The 21,227-nt window shown below is 51.8% G+C and overlaps 6 protein-coding genes across 6 annotated transcripts; 4 read left to right on the top strand and 2 right to left on the bottom strand.

Annotated features, from left to right (window-relative positions):
* Nucleotides 1–248: 248 nt before the first annotated feature.
* On the bottom strand, nt 249–2,742 carry MAA_03285 (uncharacterized protein; the record flags this gene model as incomplete). Its single annotated transcript, XM_007821283.1, has 2 exons — nt 249–2,227; nt 2,286–2,742. The coding sequence occupies 2 exons, from the start codon at nt 2,740–2,742 to the stop codon at nt 249–251; spliced, it is 2,436 nt and encodes an 811-aa protein (XP_007819474.1).
* Nucleotides 2,743–5,520: 2,778 nt separating this feature from the next.
* On the top strand, nt 5,521–7,424 carry MAA_03286 (uncharacterized protein; the record flags this gene model as incomplete). The annotated part of the gene is made up of 9 exons (XM_007821284.2): nt 5,521–5,602; nt 5,661–5,795; nt 5,929–6,174; nt 6,231–6,296; nt 6,391–6,531; nt 6,604–6,690; nt 6,747–6,787; nt 6,855–7,018; nt 7,091–7,424. 9 exons carry the CDS (start codon nt 5,521–5,523, stop codon nt 7,422–7,424), a joined length of 1,296 nt encoding a protein of 431 aa, XP_007819475.2.
* Nucleotides 7,425–8,747: 1,323 nt separating this feature from the next.
* MAA_03287 (uncharacterized protein) lies at nt 8,748–9,686 on the top strand (the record flags this gene model as incomplete). The annotated part of the gene is made up of 2 exons (XM_007821285.1): nt 8,748–8,854; nt 8,924–9,686. The coding sequence occupies 2 exons, from the start codon at nt 8,748–8,750 to the stop codon at nt 9,684–9,686; spliced, it is 870 nt and encodes a 289-aa protein (XP_007819476.1).
* Nucleotides 9,687–9,909: 223 nt separating this feature from the next.
* MAA_03288 (N2227-like protein) lies at nt 9,910–11,324 on the bottom strand (the record flags this gene model as incomplete). The annotated part of the gene is made up of 2 exons (XM_007821286.1): nt 9,910–11,002; nt 11,203–11,324. The coding sequence occupies 2 exons, from the start codon at nt 11,322–11,324 to the stop codon at nt 9,910–9,912; spliced, it is 1,215 nt and encodes a 404-aa protein (XP_007819477.1).
* A 459-nt stretch (nt 11,325–11,783) lies between these two features.
* Nucleotides 11,784–12,301, top strand: MAA_03289 (uncharacterized protein; the record flags this gene model as incomplete). Its single annotated transcript, XM_007821287.1, has 2 exons — nt 11,784–11,966; nt 12,035–12,301. 2 exons carry the CDS (start codon nt 11,784–11,786, stop codon nt 12,299–12,301), a joined length of 450 nt encoding a protein of 149 aa, XP_007819478.1.
* A 967-nt stretch (nt 12,302–13,268) lies between these two features.
* MAA_03290 (importin beta-2 subunit) lies at nt 13,269–16,217 on the top strand (the record flags this gene model as incomplete). The annotated part of the gene is made up of 3 exons (XM_007821288.2): nt 13,269–13,370; nt 13,428–16,049; nt 16,116–16,217. 3 exons carry the CDS (start codon nt 13,269–13,271, stop codon nt 16,215–16,217), a joined length of 2,826 nt encoding a protein of 941 aa, XP_007819479.2.
* Between the last annotated feature and the right edge of the window lie 5,010 nt (nt 16,218–21,227).

The following is a 21,227-nucleotide window of genomic DNA, read 5'->3' as shown; positions in this document are numbered from 1 at the left end:
TCTCCAGCTCGCCAATTCGTGTCCTGTGGTTTCCAGACTTGGGGCTGTACAGTTTTAGGTAATCAGAACGCTTGAAAAAGAAAACTTTTCATGGAATCTAAGTGAGTCTAGCCGTGAGAATCAAGCTAGCCATGAGGATGTGGAGGTTGAAGCCCCCGGTCAAGTTTGTCCATATGACCGATAAGTCAGAGTTTGGTTAGGTTGGACAATGCTGCGTGCCACGACGAGCGTCGTGTGCAAAGTGTTTGTCAGTTGGATCGCAGGATATCACTGCTTTTGACATGTCGAGGTGATTTCAGTGTCGGATTGAATTGAAGTTCGCCATCGGACGCGGCTCTGGACCTCTGGGGACTTCCTTGGCGCACAGAATATTCTGACATGTCGCTACCGTAGTTCTTGTCCATCACTTCGCCTGGCGACATAGTATCATCTCGCCACCAGTAATAGAGGACATCGCACTGCCATCGCCAGTAATCCCGAACTTTGAGCCCGCATTCTGAGCCAAAAACAGACTGCAGGAGTAGCGCGTTCACGGGGGACTGCCTCAGCTGTTGGAGTATCCAGCGGTTAACCAGATCCGCCTTGCTGTCAGAGTCGTAGCTTTGAACCAGAGTCTCAATCGCATATTCCTTTGCGGCAAGCTGTTGTTTTTGGCTTTTGAGGGGGTCGTTATACGGCAGACCAAATACGGCCGATAAGGCTTGTTTCGCCGTGAGTGGCACTGGGCCCCCCAGCAAGTGACTCTTCTGGGCGAGTAGCTCGGAATAGCGCGGATGCTTTGCAGTTGTGTACTTTTTAAGAATGTCTCGAGTGTCTTCAAGCTCCATGTCCTCATATACCATATCAGGGTTCAACAAGTAAGACATTTGTAGGGGCAAGAACTTCTTCATGGCCCCCTTCTCCTCACATAGCAGTCTCAGTCGCTGTACTTCGCTTTCAAGCGCGTTGATGACACCCTCCATTCGCGATTTCTGGTTTGGCAGCTCGGCAAAGAACTCTTCGGCGTCCCGATTTATGTTTCGGCCTGTCCCTTCTCTCAGGGCTCGATCCTTTTCGAAATCAGAGTTCATAAACAATAAATCCTCATATTCCTCCTTTGCATTCTCCAAATTGCCAACAGCAGTCGAAAATTTGTGATACAGGGGGTGAACATCTTCCAAAGTCTTGTCAGCAGATATACCAATGAGGCAGTACGGAGTTTCTGCATCAGCGTCGAGGGTTGTGTCGGCAGTGCTTGTACGAGTCGGCTCAGACTGTTCTGCGTGGCAATCTTGTCCCGCAGCTAAGATGCTGAAAAACTTGGTCTCAAGTCCACTGAGCTCCTGCTCCTCCTCGTCCAGGTCCAGCTCTAGGCTTTCATAGCTCGCTTCGCTGAAATGATATTCCTCCCTCAGTTTCAGCATTGCAGCCATACGGCTGTCAAGGATTTTGAGAGATGATGACAAGACGTCGCTCCGTTGGCTCACTAGCAAAGGACGCAGAACAGCCATAAATGCATTGTCAGCATCATCCTTTCGAAGCCGTAAATTCCGTAGCTCTTGTCGTCGTTGTGTCATATGTTTCCTTATGTCTTGCAATTTTGCCCTCTTCTGCTTTAGTTGCTTCCACAAGTGTTCCACCGCGGCGTGCGATGAAACAGCGGATGACTGGGACCTTGCAGCTTCAGATTCGAGGAGATCAGATAATGCAGGCGTGGTCGCTTCTTGGCGCCGTAACCTAGCAGGACCGTGTGACTTTTCATACTCAGATACCCAGTTTGTGATTCGGTTTGTGGCGAATGACCTGTTTCGTCTCGTTGATAAATGGTGATTGGGTTGAGCTGGAAGCTGAGGGGGGAATTGCCTAGCATTTCGATATGCAAAAGTGTCCTCCTGAGAGCTATATTCAGAGCTCGATGCTTCTTTACTGGTGTCAGGCCACGGTATGAACTGTAGGGTCTTGTTGAAGACTTGACTGGAGCAGCTGGGACCTTGCATAGGGCTCTCAGTAGACCCCGTGATGCTCGGGGTCGGATACTGCCGGAACAAGACGTTTGTACTGCTTTCTGATTGTTGTCGTGAGTTTCTGTGCGTTGCCGGTAATGAAAATCTTTGGTGGTTTGCGTCTAATTTTGACGCAAGGAACCTCGGCGGCGGCGGGAAAGCGTGCGGCAGGGGGGCCTGAGGAGCTCGATCACAGCAAAAGCCATCTGGTGGAGGAAAGGATTGCGACAAGGCATGTGTTTCCTCTAAGTAGTATGTTAGTCTGGCAGTGAGGGATTTCGCCTGCGGAAAGACAATACGAACCGTCCGTACCAATATTTGGGCCTGGCGCAGGGTTGCGGGAAAACTCAGAAACTTGGCGAGGCTGATTAAATTGTTGAAAGTATTGAGGATCGCGATGACGGGGAGGAGGAGGCGGCGGCGGCAGGGCCCCGGGAATAGGTATCGCAGGCGTTCTGCTGACATGAGGAGTATGAGTCTGGGTTGTACGAGAAGACAGTGGTGGTCGTGATATTGGCGGTGGTTGTGGATCGGGCGTAGTAACTCTGCTCGAGACCGTCGATGCGTCGCTATGTAAGTTCCAACTATCACTTCCCTTCATATCATCGTCATCACGCGAAGAGGCCGTGGTCGCCAGCTTTTCCATCAATCGATCTGTACTAGCAGACATGTCAGACTGGACAGCATGATCCGAGGCCGCTACATCTATGTCGTGATGTCGAGTCGAGGCAGCGAAGCCTCGAAAGGTGGCAGACTGCATGATGAAAGATGGTGACTATCGAATGTTTCTGAATCAGATGTTTCTGTTGCTGCTGCACCTCGTACTGAGCAGGGAGACTGCGTCAGCAATGGGCAGCGGCCATGCCTTGCCTGGAATGAAGGCATTCGAGCCTCGCGAACAAGGCCGAGACAGGAAGGGTCAGACTCGAGGATGGCAAATACTCCGTGAGTCGAATCGCTGTTCAGTATGGACGTTGGCAGGTCTCAAGAGTCGTCTGTCGCTTGTTCTCGTCGGCGCTGCTCGTTCCCGCTGGGCTCGCAACGAAGAAACTCCTTAAATAAGAAGGTGTGAGCTTCGCCTCCGTCGGGCACCCTTTTGCCCGCCCCTTGACGGGCGCTGATATTCGTCGGACGGACTGTGACAGAGCTCGGTCAAGCTTTGCTTTGTTGATTGTGCTACAGCTTTGGCACCTAGGCCTCCTCGTCAGCTCCAAGCCAGCACACAGCCTTGCGACAAGACAGGCCCAGCGCACTCGTTACTCCAAACAGAGCAAGAAATTCCAGTGTACCAGGGAGGGCAGGGCAGGGCTCACAGACTGGTCCATGTCTTCGTTGATACGTGGGGATTGGATGCAGAGAAAACGACAGACCAGTGAGAGGAGTGTGAAATCAGAGTGCGTGTGGTAATAATGCTAGGAGGCCCGGGAATGGCACACCCAGGGCACATCCATGTCTCTGCACAAAGTGTTTATTGTGTCTGTATCTGTGACACGAGGCCATCCATGGTCGGACGACAAAAACGAAAGTGAAAGACAAGGGCAGCTCGTTTCGGGCGAGAGAATGCTGCAGTCCCGGTCACAGCCCCCATGTCCAGCCGCGATTCTGATGCTCCCCGGACGGGCTCCTCATGCACGCCTGATTGCAGCGGTGCCCCAGAATTCCTACATGTACAGAGTATCCAGCGCAAAAGAGCCCAGAGGGCACTCGGCCTCGCGCTGGACAAACAGACGGACATAGACCACTCGACGGCCCCGAGGTTGACTGGTGCATCATGGGCGTGATCATGGACATGATGCACCGATGGGAAACAGGGGCGCTGAGACGCGGGAGCGTCGGTCCAGCGTCTGTCCAGCGTCTGTCCACTAAGGGGATGGTTATGGGTGCACGGGTTGTGGGTCTCCCGCCACCAAGGCGCCACAGGGGAGGAAGGAGCCAACGGAACGGGCCTTCAAGGCAGCTTCGGCCAACTCGTAGGGAAGGAGCCACTCACGCGATGTGCAGATGATGAGGAGGAGGGGGCCAGCTGGCACCTGGGACCCAGCAGTGCCAGGCCGGGCCGTCACCTCCCAAGCCTGTTCATGATCCTCTTAGTCGCCGTTTCGAGTTCCCTTCTCCGTTGCTAAGCTGCACTACTCCGTAGAGCTGCGGATTCTCCTGCAACTGGACGTGGGTATACCTGGTCAGGCTGCGATCCGTCGACTCGTTTCTCATTTTCATTGTACCGTACGGAATCGCAAATCTAGCGCTGGTGCAATGCCCGCCCGCACCTCCCTCCGCTTACGCGCTCAAGCACGCCAACGTGTCCTCATCTGAGCCGGCGCCAGAGCTGTGTGGGAGAATATTGAGGCTCTGTCGGATGTGCCTTCACAATTGCTTCGTCTGTCTGGCGGTTGCCTAGGATTCCTGGTGTGAGAGCTGACAGTTGAGTCACAGTCCCATATAATATGTTTCACTTTCAATGTTGTCAGGCCGATCAGGGCTGGATATTAATGCGGGATGCGCAACCATTTAGGAGTGCGCCTGGGATGACTGCCCACCATCAACTCCCACGCCGCGGACAATGGGCCCAGTTGGTCCAATACAAGACGCTGTGTCACTCAGATCCAGGCGCGCATTGTGTGCTCATGTTTGCCGGTGTACAACATTGAAGTGCATTGTGGACTTGACACAGCAGGTCGATGGAGTCTGCCACTATGGCCAACCGCTGCTGTCCCTTGCTCTTCATGGAACGCCAACGGCCTGCCCACAATGAGAAACACATCTCCAGCGCTGTCCTGTGGATGACTTGCTGACTGGTTAGTGAGCTGACCGGAGCAGTAGGCATGACCTTCCGAGTGGTTACTCCGTACACCCATGGTATAACTTCATGGCAAAACACGCAACCTCTAGTGAATCTGGGTCCCAAGCTGGGTCTGAAGGCCGACGCGTGCGCGACCATTCTGTCCGCTTCCTGCACTCCACTCCGTGGTAGCTTATCCTGACCTATGCTAGTTTTGTTATCCTATCCGTGTGTTGGAGATGCCGTCAACCCACTTGATGCAGCACCGTCAGATGCCAACCAACCCAGAGACGCGGCTGCATGGGCACCGCCGCCGCGTGCGCAGAAAACGCCAGAGAGGGGGGGACATTGGCCCACGGCCTACCCACGCACGTCTGGCGGCAATGTAATAGTTCTTTGAGACGAATTTACGACCCGTGCGGCGTGGGATCCTCGCTATCTGGTGTTGTGCCCCAAGCCAGCTCACCCGTTTGTCGCAGCAGCAACTGGGAGGCTGTCGCTTCAGTTGCTTATAGCCTCCTCCACTTTGAGCCTTTGAGCCGCACCCGCCCATGCTTTGAATCCCCCATCCTACAAGAACCCCTCTTGGCCGTCCTAGGATAGGTTGTGGTATTTGTTGCTGATACTCGCCTTCCTGGCGCGCCTCGTGCTTGTGACTCGCCCTGTTCTTGAAAAGCGCCCTCGTGAATACTTGCACATCAGACACGGGCACCATATCGGCCGAGAGCCTTTCCATATGTTAGCTACCCCGGCGTCACGATGGACACATGGAGCGCTTGGTCGGATTGGGCCTACGATGAGGGACAACAGTTTATGTATCGTGTTCGGCAGGACATAAACGGTGGGATACCCAATTTGGGTCATTGCCTTATTCGACTTGATTGCTAAACCACTAGCAGGAAATTTAGATTATGATTACAACTATGATACGCCTCGCGAGTCTGGGGATGTTGCGGGAATAACTCAAGGCCTAGGAAGCACCAGCCTCTCTCCCTCTTCCTCGAGCTACGAACAGCAGCCACCCGATTCACCAGGTTAGTTCATCAAGTGAAGTGCTTTCGGTGTCGGACACCTTTGCCAAGTCACCATATCTCCACGCCCTCGCTTCTGAATGACTCTTGAAACTGACAACATGCCCTGTTGGACTTGTAGAGAACTATGTTGTAGCTAGTCACAAAGACAAGGAACGGTCCAAAACATCCAAGTCGAAAAGCAAAGACAAGGACAGGTCATCAAAGGAGAAGAGCAGCAGCAGCAGCAGCAGCAAACATTACTCACATGATAAGACTTCTTCTTATCGTAAAGGGTATGGAAGCTCTTCAGCTTCGGCGTCTTCTCACGGCCATGGAAGCTCTTCCACTGCTCCGCAACAGAGCTCCCATCCCCCCTCATATGATCAATCACAGTCACAATGTAAGATCTATGACCATCAACAAACGACGTGCTGTCATCGATGCTTACCAGAGCAGACTCATACGATACGCGGAAATACGTCATCCCAGGGGGCTACCAGACAGCGGAGGCATCTTACGCATGTAAGTCGTTTTGAGCAGGCAGCGTCTACCTTCCTAGGTACCTGGCAGCTCAGCATCAGTACTTGCGTCCAAGCATTACTAACTCTCGCCACAGCTACCCAGGGCTCTGGCTATGCTACGACTCATACTCAACAGCCGCTGCCACGAGGCTACGATGATATCCAAAACCTCACATATGGCATGGGTCCGGCTGCGGCCGGCCCGTCAGACTTGAATTACTCTGTTTCATCACAAAGTACGTCCAAATTGCCTCTTCCTTACACGAACATGTTTATCTCCCGACCTGAGTCTAATAATAGCAATACAGCCTATGAGCAAGAGGATGACGGCGCTTCCACTCCTCGGAACCACATTGCCGCAGAAACTGGAGATGAACTTGAAACAATTGATCCGAGTAAGGGACTTATGACCCACATACATGTCTATATCGCTCATGCCGTATATCGCTAGGGTACCGGGTTGAACACTCAAATAAATTCGACCCTGGAGCGGTGAGTTCTCGTGTGCAAGTATAACCAGAAAATAGCAAAAAAATACTGATATATCCCCAACCCCTAGATCTTCAAGGTGCTGTGGTCCGAACCGAAAGGATCCACGGACGGTCTAAAACATCCCAGTGTTTCTGGGAAGCAAGAGATACAGAACAAATATGGTGCGAAATTCCATATAGGATTTCGCCGCTTCATCGTGATCGCAAATGACCATGGGCATTGTACCTGCGTGTGAGTACTCAGCCGCCTGGCCTTGTACAGCCCAATTCTAGCATAGCGGGGCAAAGTGCTAATATTCCATAGCCCGATTCTCACCTATGGCGGCAGAGGCTGTAAGAAGTCTGGTGTTAAACCCAACAAGCATGGAATCGTTTACGAAGCAGGCCAGAGACCTCGCCAGGTCGAAGGTGAGCCTCGGCTAGGATTTCAGGCCGTTCAGGTTCACCTCACCGAAGATGGTGAGAGGCTTTCTAGAGAGTCGCGCGTTAACTATTCCAAGCTGGTCACTATTGAACACAACGTCAGTGTTTTTTTCATTGGATATGTTGCGCAAAATAGCTGGCAAATTGTTGAGGAAGCCGTCAATCAATGTTGGGACCAAAAGGTCCACCACCGACATCCAAAGCATGAGAGATAGAGTGGGCTTTGCGGTCCACTCGACTCATACTCCTGCTTCGGCTCACAGACACGTTTTTTCTCCTACTCTTTACCACATCTCTCGACGCGATATGGTTTTGGGCTTATCGCAAAGCACAAATACGTTCCTCTCCCAGCCGTGCAATGGCCGGCTTATATCCATGCTGTGGGGATTTCTCCTCCGTCTTGCAGCCTTTAAAACAGTAGGCTGCTTATAGGAGTGGGGATATCTCATTGAAGATGATTTTGGGTAGCATCAGACAAGAATGCGGAGGCTTGTTCAGGTTTTTCGCTCAATTCTCTTTCAATTTTTCTTTCGTTCCACTTATTCTTCAACCCGGGCACATAAAGGGTCAGTTTGAACAGAGTACAGCTCTACATTTAGGTAGAGAGCAACACGTCATGGAGGCAAACGGCGATAACCCTTTAGGGTTTCATCTTTAATGTTCTACTCATCAGCATCTTCTTCCTCTATTCTTTTCCTATGCCATTTCTTCCCTGCTATCTTTAGGGTACTTGTTTTCGTGTTTTATTTTCCTACCGTGGAGGAACAGTACACAAATAGGTGGTAACAACACCATATTACGATGATACAGCGCATGCCAGTCGCAGAATACAGCTACCAAGATGCAACAGGTATATCTCGTCCCTCTTTCTCCATGCAATGACCATGTAATGCTTGACGTCGATTTGTTTCTAGTGGAAGCCCCGTGGCCTCCTTGCACGTCTCCTTTGTTGGCAACTTGGTTATTAGTCTGGCTTATAAATTGATTACATTACTTGGCTGTCATTCTATAAGAATGGCCTCAACCCTGCATCCGAGACGGCCAACAACTCAGTCTAGAAATACCCTACATGGCTACGGAGCAGTTTCTCAATTGATGTGGCTGGTTGAAGTGGTCTAGATCCCCCACATCGCGCGGCCCCGTATTAGCATTGAGTCTTGATAATACCTCGGCATCTCCCCCACAAACGCCATGCGTCATTGGAGAATGCAGACCCATCAAGCCATCAACTCCAGGCGCCGAGGTGCGATTCCTCCCAGTCCACGGCCCAACGTCGACGCAAGCACGTTAGCTCCGGAGTTTGTCTTGTCCGCAGCTGTGTAGCGTAATCATTCCTGATTAAGTCCGCCCAGGCGTGTAACAGTGTGGCTAGCATTGATCCAAGCGCCCGGCTTGGACCGAGGACCGACCTTGGTTGCATGGCTCGACACTACGGCTTCATATAACCCTACCTCCCAACAGCCTGCCCTCGCCCTGCTCTAACTTTCCTCTCTCTTCTTCCACACATTCGGAGACATCACTGCCAACAGATAGCAACCATGGCCGAAGCCCAATTGACAGATTTCCCATCCCTCTTCTCGCTGAAGGGAAAGGTCGCAGTGGTGACCGGCGGTTCTCGCGGTCTCGGACTACACGCCGCATCCGCGTAAGTTGAGCCTCGTCACCGAGGAAAAGGGAAAGGGGGCACAGAAAATGGCTAACGGTGCACCAAAAGCTTCCTCCAAGCCGGCGCCTCCAAGGTCTTCATCTCGTCCCGCAAAGCCGCCGCCTGCGACGAGGCCTGCAAAGCCCTCAATGCCCTTCCCAACCGCTCGCCCGGCGCCGTCGCCATCCCCATCCCCGCCGACTCGGCCAACATGAAGGGCGTGACGCACCTGCTGGAAGAGGTCAAGAAGCACACTGACCGTGTGGACATTCTCTTCGCCAACGCCGGCGCCACCTGGGGCCAGGCCTTTGACACCCACCCCGACGAGGCCTTTGCCAAGGTGATGGATCTCAATGTCAAGGCCGTCTTCAACACGGTTCGCGTCTTTGCGCCGCTGCTGGACAAGGCCGCTTCTCGCGCGGACCCCGCCCGCGTCATCATCACGGCCAGCGTCGCCGGCTTGGGCATTGGCACCATTGGCAAGCAGGGCACCTATGGGTACTCTGCGTCCAAGGCGGCCGTCATCCACCTCGGCCGCAACCTGGCCATCGAGCTGGGTCCCAGGGGCATCACCGTAAACTCCATCTGCCCTGGTTTCTTCCCTAGCAAGATGTCCAACGGGCTCTTGGAGATATCGGGCGGCGCCGACAAGATTGCCAGCACGAACCCCATGGGGCGACTTGGCGTGCCGGAGGATATTGCGGGTGCGGTGGTGTATTTGGCCAGCAGGGCCGGTTCGCACGTCAACGGCGAGGCTATCGCCATTGATGGAGGTGCAATGTGGGCGAGAGGGGAGTTGGCTTTCCCTGGGGAGGGGAGCTCCAAGTTGTAGATATGCATGTTACGGAAAACATCAATGCAATGAGCGAATGTAAAATTCATGATCAGCGGGTCATTGGAAATACCGTGAGCCCGCCGTAGTGATTCGCCACGTCTATTGCTGTGCCCAGCATTAAAATTTTATACGCAACAACGCTTTATTCCCTCCCAAATAAACACCATGCACTTCGCTTGCCGACTCGTCAAGTCTTGCACACAGGGATGGGATCGTCACCTCACTCCTGTTTCGGCTTCCTTGCCACCCATGCTGCGGCTTTATATACAGTGTGCAACATGCTCTCGCTGTCTTGGATATACGGCGTCTCTATTCCCGTCTGTTTCCACTCCACTGTGAATCCCAGCTTCTCCAGCAATGCCATCACCTCATCATTGGACAGCTCGAAGCTCCCCGGGTCTGCAATGCCCGACGAGTTATTATAGTCGTGCTCGCCATCTCCGTCGTCATCATGCCCATGGTTTCCGGGGGCTTGATTCTCAAAGTGCCACAGCAGCGGGCCGACATTGATGAGAACACCACCTGGTCGGAGGCAGTGGCGGATGACTTCCAGATACCGTATCAGATTGGGCGCAGTGTCAAGGAAGAACAGGCTCGCGACAGCATCGTACGACTCCTTGTGCTCCTCATCTGCGTACAGGCAGAGAAAATCGGCGGCGCACATGGACATACTCCCTGTGTTTGCCGTATTGGCCAACGTCGTGGCGGGGTGAATGTCGGGCACTTTGTAGCTCCGTAGGTGGTTCGCTCGGGTGAGATGGTTGGAGAAGGTGTGTATCCAGGGGTATATGGTGTACTTCCCTTCCGTTTGGCACTCGTTCAAGATGTAGGATGACGCCAGAAGTTGGTGATAGGAAATCTCGTTGCCTTCGGCTTCGTATCCCTTGCGGCACAGCTCAAATACCAATCTTCCCAGTCCTGCGCCTGGCACCAGCACTTTCGGCTGTCTGTCCTCCCCAATGCGTGCCCGTTCTTGCTCAAGCGTCTTCAAGATGGGCCCGTAGCAGATGTCGCGCTCCACGGCGCCTTCTGCTGTCCAGTCCCTGTAGAATTGTCTGATTGTACTCCGAGCCTTGTCAATATCTCCATGCTTGGCTACGCCTGTCCACTCCAGCGGTATCATGGGCTCGCCCTGCGGAGAGACGGCTGCAAGGTTGTGGAATGACCGTAAACCATGGGCTACGATTGCACGGGCCAGCTCGGCATTAGCATCTATTGCGTCGTCTGTTCTGTCTAGGGTTTCAAGAAAATTGAAAGGGGGCGCCGCCAGCATCTTCCAGTGTGCTTGAGGAAGCGCGTAAAAGGAGCGCCGTCTGAGGTGAGTGACATTAAAGTGTGCGACTTTGGGGTATTGCCTAAAAGATATGGGGTCAGTATCAACTCACCTGTCACAAATGGGCCAAAAATAAAATAAGATGAATAGCAGATGAAGAACCATTGTGGTGTTGTTGAGAGAATGAAGGATGCAGCTGGCTCATTGGAGGGCAGGATTTATAGCATGTGCAGGACTTACGAGAAAGAGTCGAGAGCATAGAAAACTACTTTCACCTCCTCTGGATCATCCATGCTATCTTCCGTGCCGCGCCAGGCAGTAGTATCAGATGACGAAGCTAGTTGCTCCCCTTGATCCGCCATCTTGTTGTGTTGGGATATCTAGTCACAGGATACTCATGGCAACGCCAGCAATGGCCGGCTAGCTTGGGTTCGAGGCGGCCTTGGTAAAAATAGTTCAGGCAGTATCCGGGCCATACAAACTCTCAGAAGGGATTTTCAGTCTACTAACGAGAAGCTAGAAAATATGGCATTGGCGGAAGAGCGAGACTTGGGTTGTGCTTTTTCAAGCACGGAGGGGAATGGATAGATAGCGGAGCTTGTAGATACGTGCACGATCCAATCAGGCACAACTGCTTTAAGGTTCTAGCCAATCATGTGATCTACCTTGGGCTTCAGATTTCCATTTCAACACCACGAACAGGGTACGGAGTACCTTGTCCATGATCAACAGCAGCGGTTACACACGTCATAGCTCTTGTGCACACAAACCCTGGGGCATTTATTAAAGTTTCCTTGCCTTGGTACGGGCTTAAGACATCGATGGCAGCTATTCAAAATGAACCCCTCAACTTCTCACTGCCCCTCCCCCACTCTCTGGACACGCGTATCTACGTTCGCCTGAGCACCCAAGCCAAGGCCATTGTGTTGTCCCTTACAACAGCAACACAAGACGAGTTGGCGGCTCCGAAGCCCATGGGCTCCTTTGTTTACGCATTGCCAAATGTTTGTCAACCCTCGGCCTTGTGTGCAATATATTGATTGAATGTGGCTAACGGTGACGTTAAACATAGAGGTTTGATGACAAGCAGCCGCTCTCGACAACCCTGTTCCCTTCAGAACCAAGCGTCGAATTCACGACTCGATTAGCAAAGCTTCTAGCAAGGAGAGTACAGTTGCCTGTCTATGTGACCAATTCTATGAGCTTCGCCAACACGGGGATGGGAGGCGCTGTCGAGGAGGAAATGGAAGCGTTTAGGAACCTTGTTGCGGTGATAGTTGATAAACTAAAAGCTGCCGGTGCGGGTGCGTTGGCGGTGAATGGGGAGTTACCCAAGTGATGGTCAGAATTGTTCGACAACGCAAGTTTTTGGAAGCCATTGGAGAAGACAATACGCCGGTCGCGTGCGTTGGGTTTCGTCGTCATGAGGATGTACACTGAAGCGCCCGCCGAGCGGCAATCTAAAGGATTGGCTGGTTTCAATATGGACAACGCAGTGTTTGCAACTTTGGATGCTCAAGTACAGTTCCATGTGTCGGGTAGCCTCGACTCAACATGCCTTCTCCAAGTGTTGCCGTTTGAATTCCCGGGCAATGAGTTTCAAGAATGCGAGTGGATGCGACGTGGGGGCATTTTTGAACTGACCCCGGTTCTGGCCGCAGAGGCCACCGAATGTTGAAAAAATTGCTGCCGCCCTGGCTTTCCCTGGTTCTCGACATGAATAAAATCCTGTAGGGGCGACTGGACCATGGGTGTGGCCAGGGGATTGAGCCAATGAGCCTGCAACCTTGACCAAGAATGGATGCCCGGGTTATCGTTATCGCACCCCGCCACCACAACGTTGTACTCGCAAGTTTGTTCAATGCCTAGTTGGCTCTTCCCCGCCAGACCAAATGGCACTGCTTGCAACAAGCGCCATTCAGCTTCGCAAACAGGTTTTGACCACCCTTCGGTGCTTGGAAGGCGAAAGTCTCGGTGTTCTTGACAACCGCTGCTCCGTATTGGCAATTCCTCCAGCAACGCTTGTTTCTCGCATACCGGACGGACACCCTGGCATTCGTCCGGCCTACCCCACGACCCTGGTCCTACCTGGAGGGGCAGAAACTTTGACCTTACCACCTCACCTGACTGTACCGAGTATGCCATTCACTAGCTGCCCTTTGCCCGCCTTTGTTCCTCTGAGATAACAAGCTGATGCTCGTCAAGACGCGCTCCCCCCAAACCACGCCCAATAGAAGAAGTCTTTGCTCCATCCCGTCCCCGACAAAACGCCAAGGCTCGACCTCTTCGTTCCTGAAGACGTCGAAATGTCGTGGCAACCATCCCAGGACTCGCTGAGGCAGCTCGCCGCATGCCTCAGAGACTCCTTGAGCGGCTTTGACAAGAGTGCTCAGAAACAAGCCGAAGTGGTCTGTACCTCCTCGCTTCTTTGCTTACATGGTGAACTGCTACTGAGTCCCGCCTAGATGCTGCAACAGGCAAAGAGCTCCCCCGACATTAATAATTATCTTGCATATCTCTTCTCAAGCGCTCACCCACCAGATGGTTTGCAATGCAGCGAATCTGACTACCACCTCGTGCGATCGGCTGCCGGAATCATGCTGAAGAATAATGTCAAATCGGAGTGGAAGAACATACCCGAGGAGAGTTTAAACTTCGTCAAGATGGCTGTTCCGATGGCCTTGCAAGATAAAAACCCCCAGGTCCGCAACTATGCTGGAAATATTGCGACAGAAGTCATTCGGAGAGGGGGCCTCCTGAGTTGGCCTGATTTGCTACCCCAACTGATGGATATGATTGGAAACACCAGCGGCCAGGTTGCCAACGAAGCTCAGGAGGGAGCCATGTCAGCCATGACCAAAATATGCGAGGATAATCCTCGTGTCTTTTTAAGAGAAGTCAATGGACAGCGTCCATTGAACTTTGTGCTCCCGCAGCTCATAGCTGCCACCAAGAGCCCGCATCCCAAGGTCCGCGCCGGAGCTTTGACAGCCATCAATGTCTTCACACCTAGAGCCTCCCAGGCCATGGTCAACTCCATTGACGATCTCCTACAACACCTGTTCGTTCTTTCCAGCGACACTAGCCCCGACGTCAGACGACAAGTTTGCCGCGCCTTTGTTCACCTTGTTGAAAGGCGGCCAGACAAGCTGCAACCCCATATCGGCGGCTTAGTGGACTATATTATTTCGCAGCAAAAGGGAGATGACGAAGATCTTGCTTGTGAAGCAGCTGAATTTTGGCTTGCTGTGGGAGAGCATGAAGATTTGTGGCAAGGCCTACAACCATATCTGCACAAAATCATCCCTGTCCTCTTGGAATGTATGGTTTACAGCGGTGAAGACATTGCTCTTCTTGGTGGCGAATCCGACGATGAGGATGAAGAGGACAGGGAGCAAGATATCAAGCCAGCATTCGCCAAAAAGAACTTGAACAGGACTACCAATGCAAATGGCGACTCGGCGAACCAAAATGAAGGCGGCAATGCCTATGAAAAGCTTGCTGGCATGGATGATGACTTGGAGGAAGGCGAGATTGATGAGATAGATGATGGAGATGAGAATCCCGATGAACGGTGGACGCTTCGAAAATGCTCAGCCGCGGCATTGGATGTTTTTGCCCGGGACTTTCGAAATCCTGTCTTCGAGGCCATCTTCCCTTATCTATCTCAGAATTTGAAGCATGACGAGTGGCCACACCGTGAGGCCGCTGTCCTGGCTTTAGGAGCAGTTGCAGAGGGCTGCATGGATGTTGTTGTTCCTCATCTTCCGGAGCTTGTGCCGTACTTGATCTCTCTCTTGGAAGACTCCGAACCTGTTGTCCGGCAAATCACCTGTTGGACGCTAGGTCGATATTCAGAATGGGCAGCGGAATTGCCGGAACAGAGCCAGAGAGAGCAATATTTCGTGCCACTCATGGATGGTATCCTTCGCAAGATGCTCGACAAAAACAAGAAAGTCCAAGCCGCCGGTGCTTCGGCGTTCGCCAACATTGAATACAAGGCTGGCTCCCACCTGGAGCCATATTGTGGGCCCATTATTCAACAGTTTGTTCGATGTTTCGGTAAATACAAGGACAAGAACATGTATGTCCTTTATGATTGTGTTCAGACACTGGCCGAGCGTATTGGATCGCTACTCGCCACTCCTGAGCTCATGAACCAGTTGATGCCAGCCCTGACAGAAAGGTACAACCTCGTCTCAGACCAATCTAGAGAAATTTTTCCACTCCTGGAGTGCCTATCTTATGTTGCCTTGGCCCTGGGACCCGAGTTCGCCCCGTATGCGCCCCCGATCTTTGTACGATGCATCAACATCATTCACATGAACCTGGAGCAGAGCCTAGCCGCTGCAAGCAATGGTGCTCTCGACACCCCTGACAAGGACTTCCTCGTAACTAGTCTTGATCTCCTAAGTGCGATTATTCAGGCTTTGGGCGAGGAAAAGTCTACAGAGCTTGTCAAGACATCCCCTCAGCCGTTCTTCGAGCTGCTTACATTCTGCATGGAGGACCCGGCTGACGAGGTCCGACAATCTGCATATGCTATATTGGGCGACTGCGCAAATTACGTATACCCATTGATGCAGCCACACCTGAGATCTATTTTACCTATCGCCATAAAACAACTAGACTTGGATTCTATGCTGGACGACGAGGTCGGAGATGGTTTTGGAGCTTACAACAACACCTGTTGGTCTCTCGGCGAGATTACCATGCAGCACGGCAAAGGCATGGCACAGTGGGTTCCTGGTCTTCTCAAGCACCTTGTTGAGATCATGTGCAACGCTCGCGTTCCAAAGAGCCTCGCTGAGAATGCCGCTATTGCTCTGGGTCGGCTTGGCATAGAAAATTCGGAGTTGTTGGGCCCGGCTCTCCCGACGTTTGCCGAGGACTTCTTAAGCCTAATGAAGAAGATCGAACCAACTGACGAAAAAGCTTCTGCTTTTAAGGGATTTTCTATGATTGTGGGTCAAAACCCGCAAGCTATGGAAAAGGTGTTGTTGGATTACTTTGTGGCAGTTGCTCAGTATGAGGACTCGGAATTGCAGAATCCATTGAAGCAGGAACTTCACGATGTCATTCAGCATGTAAGTATATATCGATCAGCACCGGCGGTGACCCAATCCACGTGACTAACAGCGTTTTGATGCTAGGTCCTGAACCAGTACAAGCAGATAATGCCGCAATTTAATGACTTTCTCGGGCAGATGCGTCCCCAGGATAGACAAACACTCACAAATAACTACTCTGTTTAATTTCTCTGAATTGGCTAATTCAGAAATATCAAGGCTGAGTGTGCCGGTTGGGAAGAAGAGTATGGTTTGAAACATGGCTACCCTACAGCTTGAAACTCGAACGGCGTAACATGTTTCTTGGCGATGCCTTCAAGGATTGGTGGAAAGGAATCAGAAGTAGGGCAGGAATAAATTATGGGAGGAAAAGATCATGGAGTTGCACGCTTGATGATTCGGGGGGATTTCGGCATGTTTTTGGAGGCTTATTGTGCTATGGATGCAGGTATACCAGTGGTTATGATACATTGTTCAAGGAATGGGTTTATGCATGGCACCATCAAGTCCCCCGGGACCAAATATTATACAAGCATTTGCAAATCCATTTACTAGATAGCTTTAACGTAGATAGAGGCGTCTCATCCAGCCAGGTCGAACCGAATGGAATGAAAAGCAGTGTGGTTTTGATTGGCGCCGCTTTGGAGTTTACTTCCTTCCCTCGCAACTAATGGACGTGTGTGCCCCTCTTACGGCATGCGGGAACCGGCTCGCGAGGAAGGTACAACGCAGCCAGCACAAATGCCAATGCCAGCTGGCGAGAAACCGATGTCGACAGTGGCTGTGAATTATGACTCTTCTTTTCCCCCAAGAAACATGCGTGAGCGCAAGATCTAGCCTCTACTAATTTGAACGCTCTATCTCCCCTGTTCAATATGTTTAATGCAACGTACACGCAAATCACTGCAGGCCATTCCACGTCAGTTATCCGGCAGAGCCTAAAGGCGCCTTGAAACGCCGTTCTTACGTCCTATTTGTTCGAAGCTCCCTGGCACGACTAGGTTCGGGACATTTTGAGATGCGCACAAATGACATCTGCAAGTCATTGGCATTCTCACCGCGCAGCATATTCCGAGTCGCTTGAAGAGAACGTGTGTTTAAAATGACCATGAACTCTGCATCCGAAGATGCGATTTGCGAAGGAAGACGTTCGTTTGTATGCTCTGCACCAGGGACGTCAAATAAAGTGGCATGCACGCACCCACGCCTTCTGACCAAAAAATCGTGCTTACAATGTACGTACCACGGTCACCCAAGGCAACATCGGAGAAGGCAGTTTTCGATTGGCGGAAGGTCTGGCCATCTGATGACAGGCAAAATGTGAGGGGAAAAGGGAACACCATCATGCCACTAGCACGCAAGCCATGAGACGCCAAATTTTCAGAGGATAGAGTGTACTAGTACTGACAACGAGAAGCCAGTCTCCGATGATACAACATCTTCTATCAAACGTCTTGACGAAACGGCTTTCTGGTTCTCTCCGAAACTTTAAGTTATCCGAACAAAGCGTTAGGTCGACGCAGTGCGCTTTAAAATGCCCATTAAATGGAAGCTGAAAGAGGGTACTCGGCTAAACCATGAAACGCTCGGGGTAATTGCAGACGAGGGAGTGCTTGGCTTTGCAGGACGGCTGGGAATCAGTCAACTTTCATTTGTCACATGAAGCAACTCGGCGGTCTGCCAAGCCCTCGACGATTTGTACGGGACGCCGAGTTCTAAATTTAGGGTTATATCACCTACCTGCCGAAGCAAAAGAAGCTAGCTTCTCTGCCACTAGTTCCTTTTTTTATGGGTTCGGCACACCGGCTCAAATAGCTCACTGGAAAATCGGCCAGTGTCCACTGGCTATCGTCATACTTTGTCAGAGACGCCCCCGGTATTTGCCATCCTGTCGGCCATGCCATTCTTGCCTTAGCTTCTGCTCCAACAGGGTGAGCGAGAGAACCTTGGCGTACAATAGTGATACCAAAGGATGTCTTGGCGTTGATCGTTCAACTGGCCCAAGGCAAAAAGCAAATCATCAACTGTGGCCGGCCAAGCTGGTTACCAAGGTTTAGATCATCTCGGGACAACACCGGTCCTTTGCCTTGGGTTCAGTCACACCTTTGTGTCACGATACAGAATGCTAAGCAGATAGCTTTAATTCTGCTGCGAGGGCTATTGCCGAAGTGCTACCAGAACACCGTGGAATGAAAGCTCCGGCATATCAACGTCACTACCAAAATGCAGTCACCCCTCACGCATTGATCTGCAGCGACCCTACGGTTTGGATCTTTTGAGCAAACCTTGTGTAGTCAAACGTGGGTGCTATTTTCAGTCTGTGCGGAAGACCTCCCCGACTGGCTGCAAGGAGAGAACAGGATACACACTTGCATCTGTATGGAGTCTGAACAGACATACTACTTCAGACTGCTACATGGATGACGATCTCCAAGGCGGGATCTCAACGGGCTGTGCCGAAAAACTGGTCGCCCGAGAAGGCGAAGCCATTCCACATGTTGATTTGCCTAGAAGGCGAGAAAATTTGACTGGGTTGACACCCCCCAGCTTTTCCGCTTGAGACAACGCGGCCGTGCGCTCACTTCGATACCACGGATCGCGTGGCATCTCAACCCCGCGCCTGATGGACGATTTAGGAGTTTTCCCTCGGCTACATCTCTTCTGGACGCCGCTAATTTGAAGCTCGCATCTCCAGGGTCCTATGAAATGCTAATGATCAATATAGTCTGCAAGAACTAGACGAGGAGTATTACAAAGTTTGTGACTGTGGCGGACTCTACGATTTTGCCGTTACCTACCAATTCACAAACTATCGGGATATTTGACGGAAGATCTGTTGGAACTGGTGGACCAGACCAGCGCAAGACAAGATCATGACATAACTTTCGGTATCGGCTTGGTGAGAAGTCAGCCACATCCATCAGGGAACGCTAGTGGCCATGAAACGTTGTATTTCGCCTTTGCATCGCCCCCAGCACCTGTTCTGCTATGGAGAAGCCGGTACTCCGTGACGCTTAACCTTTACCTGATGGTTTCTGGAAATGCCAGTGTGCTGGGCCAGTCGGGTGTGACTTTTGAACGGGTGGAGGAAGTAGGCTAGCTTGTCTTTTGCACATGGCGGCATTTGGTGTTGGCGTACCGTGTAGGACGGCTACGTATTTGACGGTGGCATTGTTACAGTCTCCCGTCCTGCCTGTGTGTGTACAGCACAGCTGGGCTGGTATCCAAGAGCCCTCCTCGATGATAAGTCTTGAGTTTTTGCGGGTTGGTTGAGTTTCAGAATGTCCGACTGGTGCGGCAAGCATGTTGGGGGCACAGGCGCAGTCGCAACACCACACGGCTAGTACTGGACATCATCAGGCACTAGTCGTGTTCGAGCACCGGCACGGCTTCGGTGGCCTTGTCAGCCACCAGGACCGGTAGGGCTACTTACGTATGTACGCACTGCCGTTCCAACACAGACGGTGGTGGATAGCCTCGGTCGGATACCTATCTTTGAGGGAGGTATTTGGCGTGCGCCTGTCGAGGTTGAACCAGCACGGAGAAGGGCAAAAATGCAATGCAATCAGTATGTACAATGGGACATGCATACGGAGCACCTGACAACTACTCCGTCCTAGCATGAGAAGGGGTGCTGGCGTCTGAGCGTCGGTCTGCAGAGGAGACCTCAAGGGTTGGTGCCAATTTTGGACACGAGCTGATGTCTTTCCGCCAACGAGAGGGCAGGAGCAGAGTGATTCAGATCTTGGGTCATACGCTGCAAGGCTTTGGGCATAACGAGCCAGGGTAATGCTGGTACGAATATCAGGGTTCAGCCGACTACATGCTGGCTGCCCATGGTAACAGCGCAGTCGCTAGCTTATGGAGAAGCTAGGCATTGCATTCAAGACCCTGTCCATGCGACAAGCGGTACGCTTTCATCCTTTTTGGCAATGTCGGTTCAGAAGAAGCTGAAGGTTGCAACCTAATTCGCACTTCGTAGTGAAGTTTTCGACCAAGGCAACAAAGAACATTACAAAAGACCAGATACCAAAAGAATGCTCCACAAGGTAGGAGAAAATCTCCTTGTACGCTCGGACTTGCAGGTTCTGATGTCACATTTTCCCGACGGGTCTTGGCGGGATGATCTGACAGCACTGGATCAGCAGCGCAAGCTTGAGCTTTTCGCATGGTCATATGTTGAGCCATATCGAGTTTAGGCGGGCGCGAAGCTGTCGGCTACGCTATGTCGCCTTTCATGGAATCATTTTTTTGTCAACTCCAGCGACAGACCTAGTACCAGGGATCTGTCAAACCGAGACAAAACCCTGCCAGCCTTCTGTCACTAAGGAATGAAACTGGAGAAATATTGGAGTACATGGCCCTAAGACGCCCTTGCACAATAAGACATACTACTGTACAGTACGGAGTAGGTCCTAGGTATATGTACCCCGTATGTTCCGTACCAACGCGTGGATACCAAGAGCTACCACAGCCACAGCTGCAACGAGCTGCCAGGTTCCAGCTACGACTTCTGGATAAATTCTGAAAGGAGCTAGTATAACCGCATGAGGTAGACCTTCCAGGTTCAGCGAAGAGTGTAAATGAAAAGTCACAAGATGGTATCATCTCGCCATTTATCATCGTGAGGGAAGAAATAATTGGATCGCTACATATGAATGGAGCCGTGAACCTTTGGCCGCGTGGCCCTGGCTCTGCATTATGCAGATGGAGCGCTCATTCGAAGAAGGGAAAAGAAACTTGTATTCTGAGTCAAACCGGAGCAACTTGCATGGTGATCATTAGAGACAAGTGCCGTTTAGGAAATTATTTGCCCTCGACTGCACTGCTGTCAAAGGCTTGGTCGATAGAAATGGGAGGCCCAATCTTCTGGGAACAGCACGGGACAGACGCTGGCATCTGCTACGCCCCAATTCAGAAGTGCTGGTCATCAGCCGAGACCATTTGGGGATCACAGAGAGAAGCCCGTTTGCTAGGCTGGCTGTGTTACCAAGACGTGTTCTCTACGGTGTTACAGGAGCAGCGTCTTCAAATCATGCCTCGATGACACGCAGCACCCCCCCGTACGAGTCGGGAGCAGCCTGGAAAGCATGGTATTTTTGGGGGCGAAAACATGCTACAAGAGTAACCCCGAGACGCATCTCGGCGTGTGAAGCAATATTATCGTAAGGTTTTGTAAGCCTACAAACGAGCGAA

The sequence above is a fragment of the Metarhizium robertsii genome, assembly GCF_000187425.2.
Source record: "Metarhizium robertsii ARSEF 23 chromosome Unknown MAA_Scf_3, whole genome shotgun sequence".
Taxonomy (NCBI): Eukaryota; Fungi; Ascomycota; class Sordariomycetes; order Hypocreales; family Clavicipitaceae; genus Metarhizium; species Metarhizium robertsii.
This window is presented reverse-complemented; position numbering and strand designations above follow the sequence as displayed.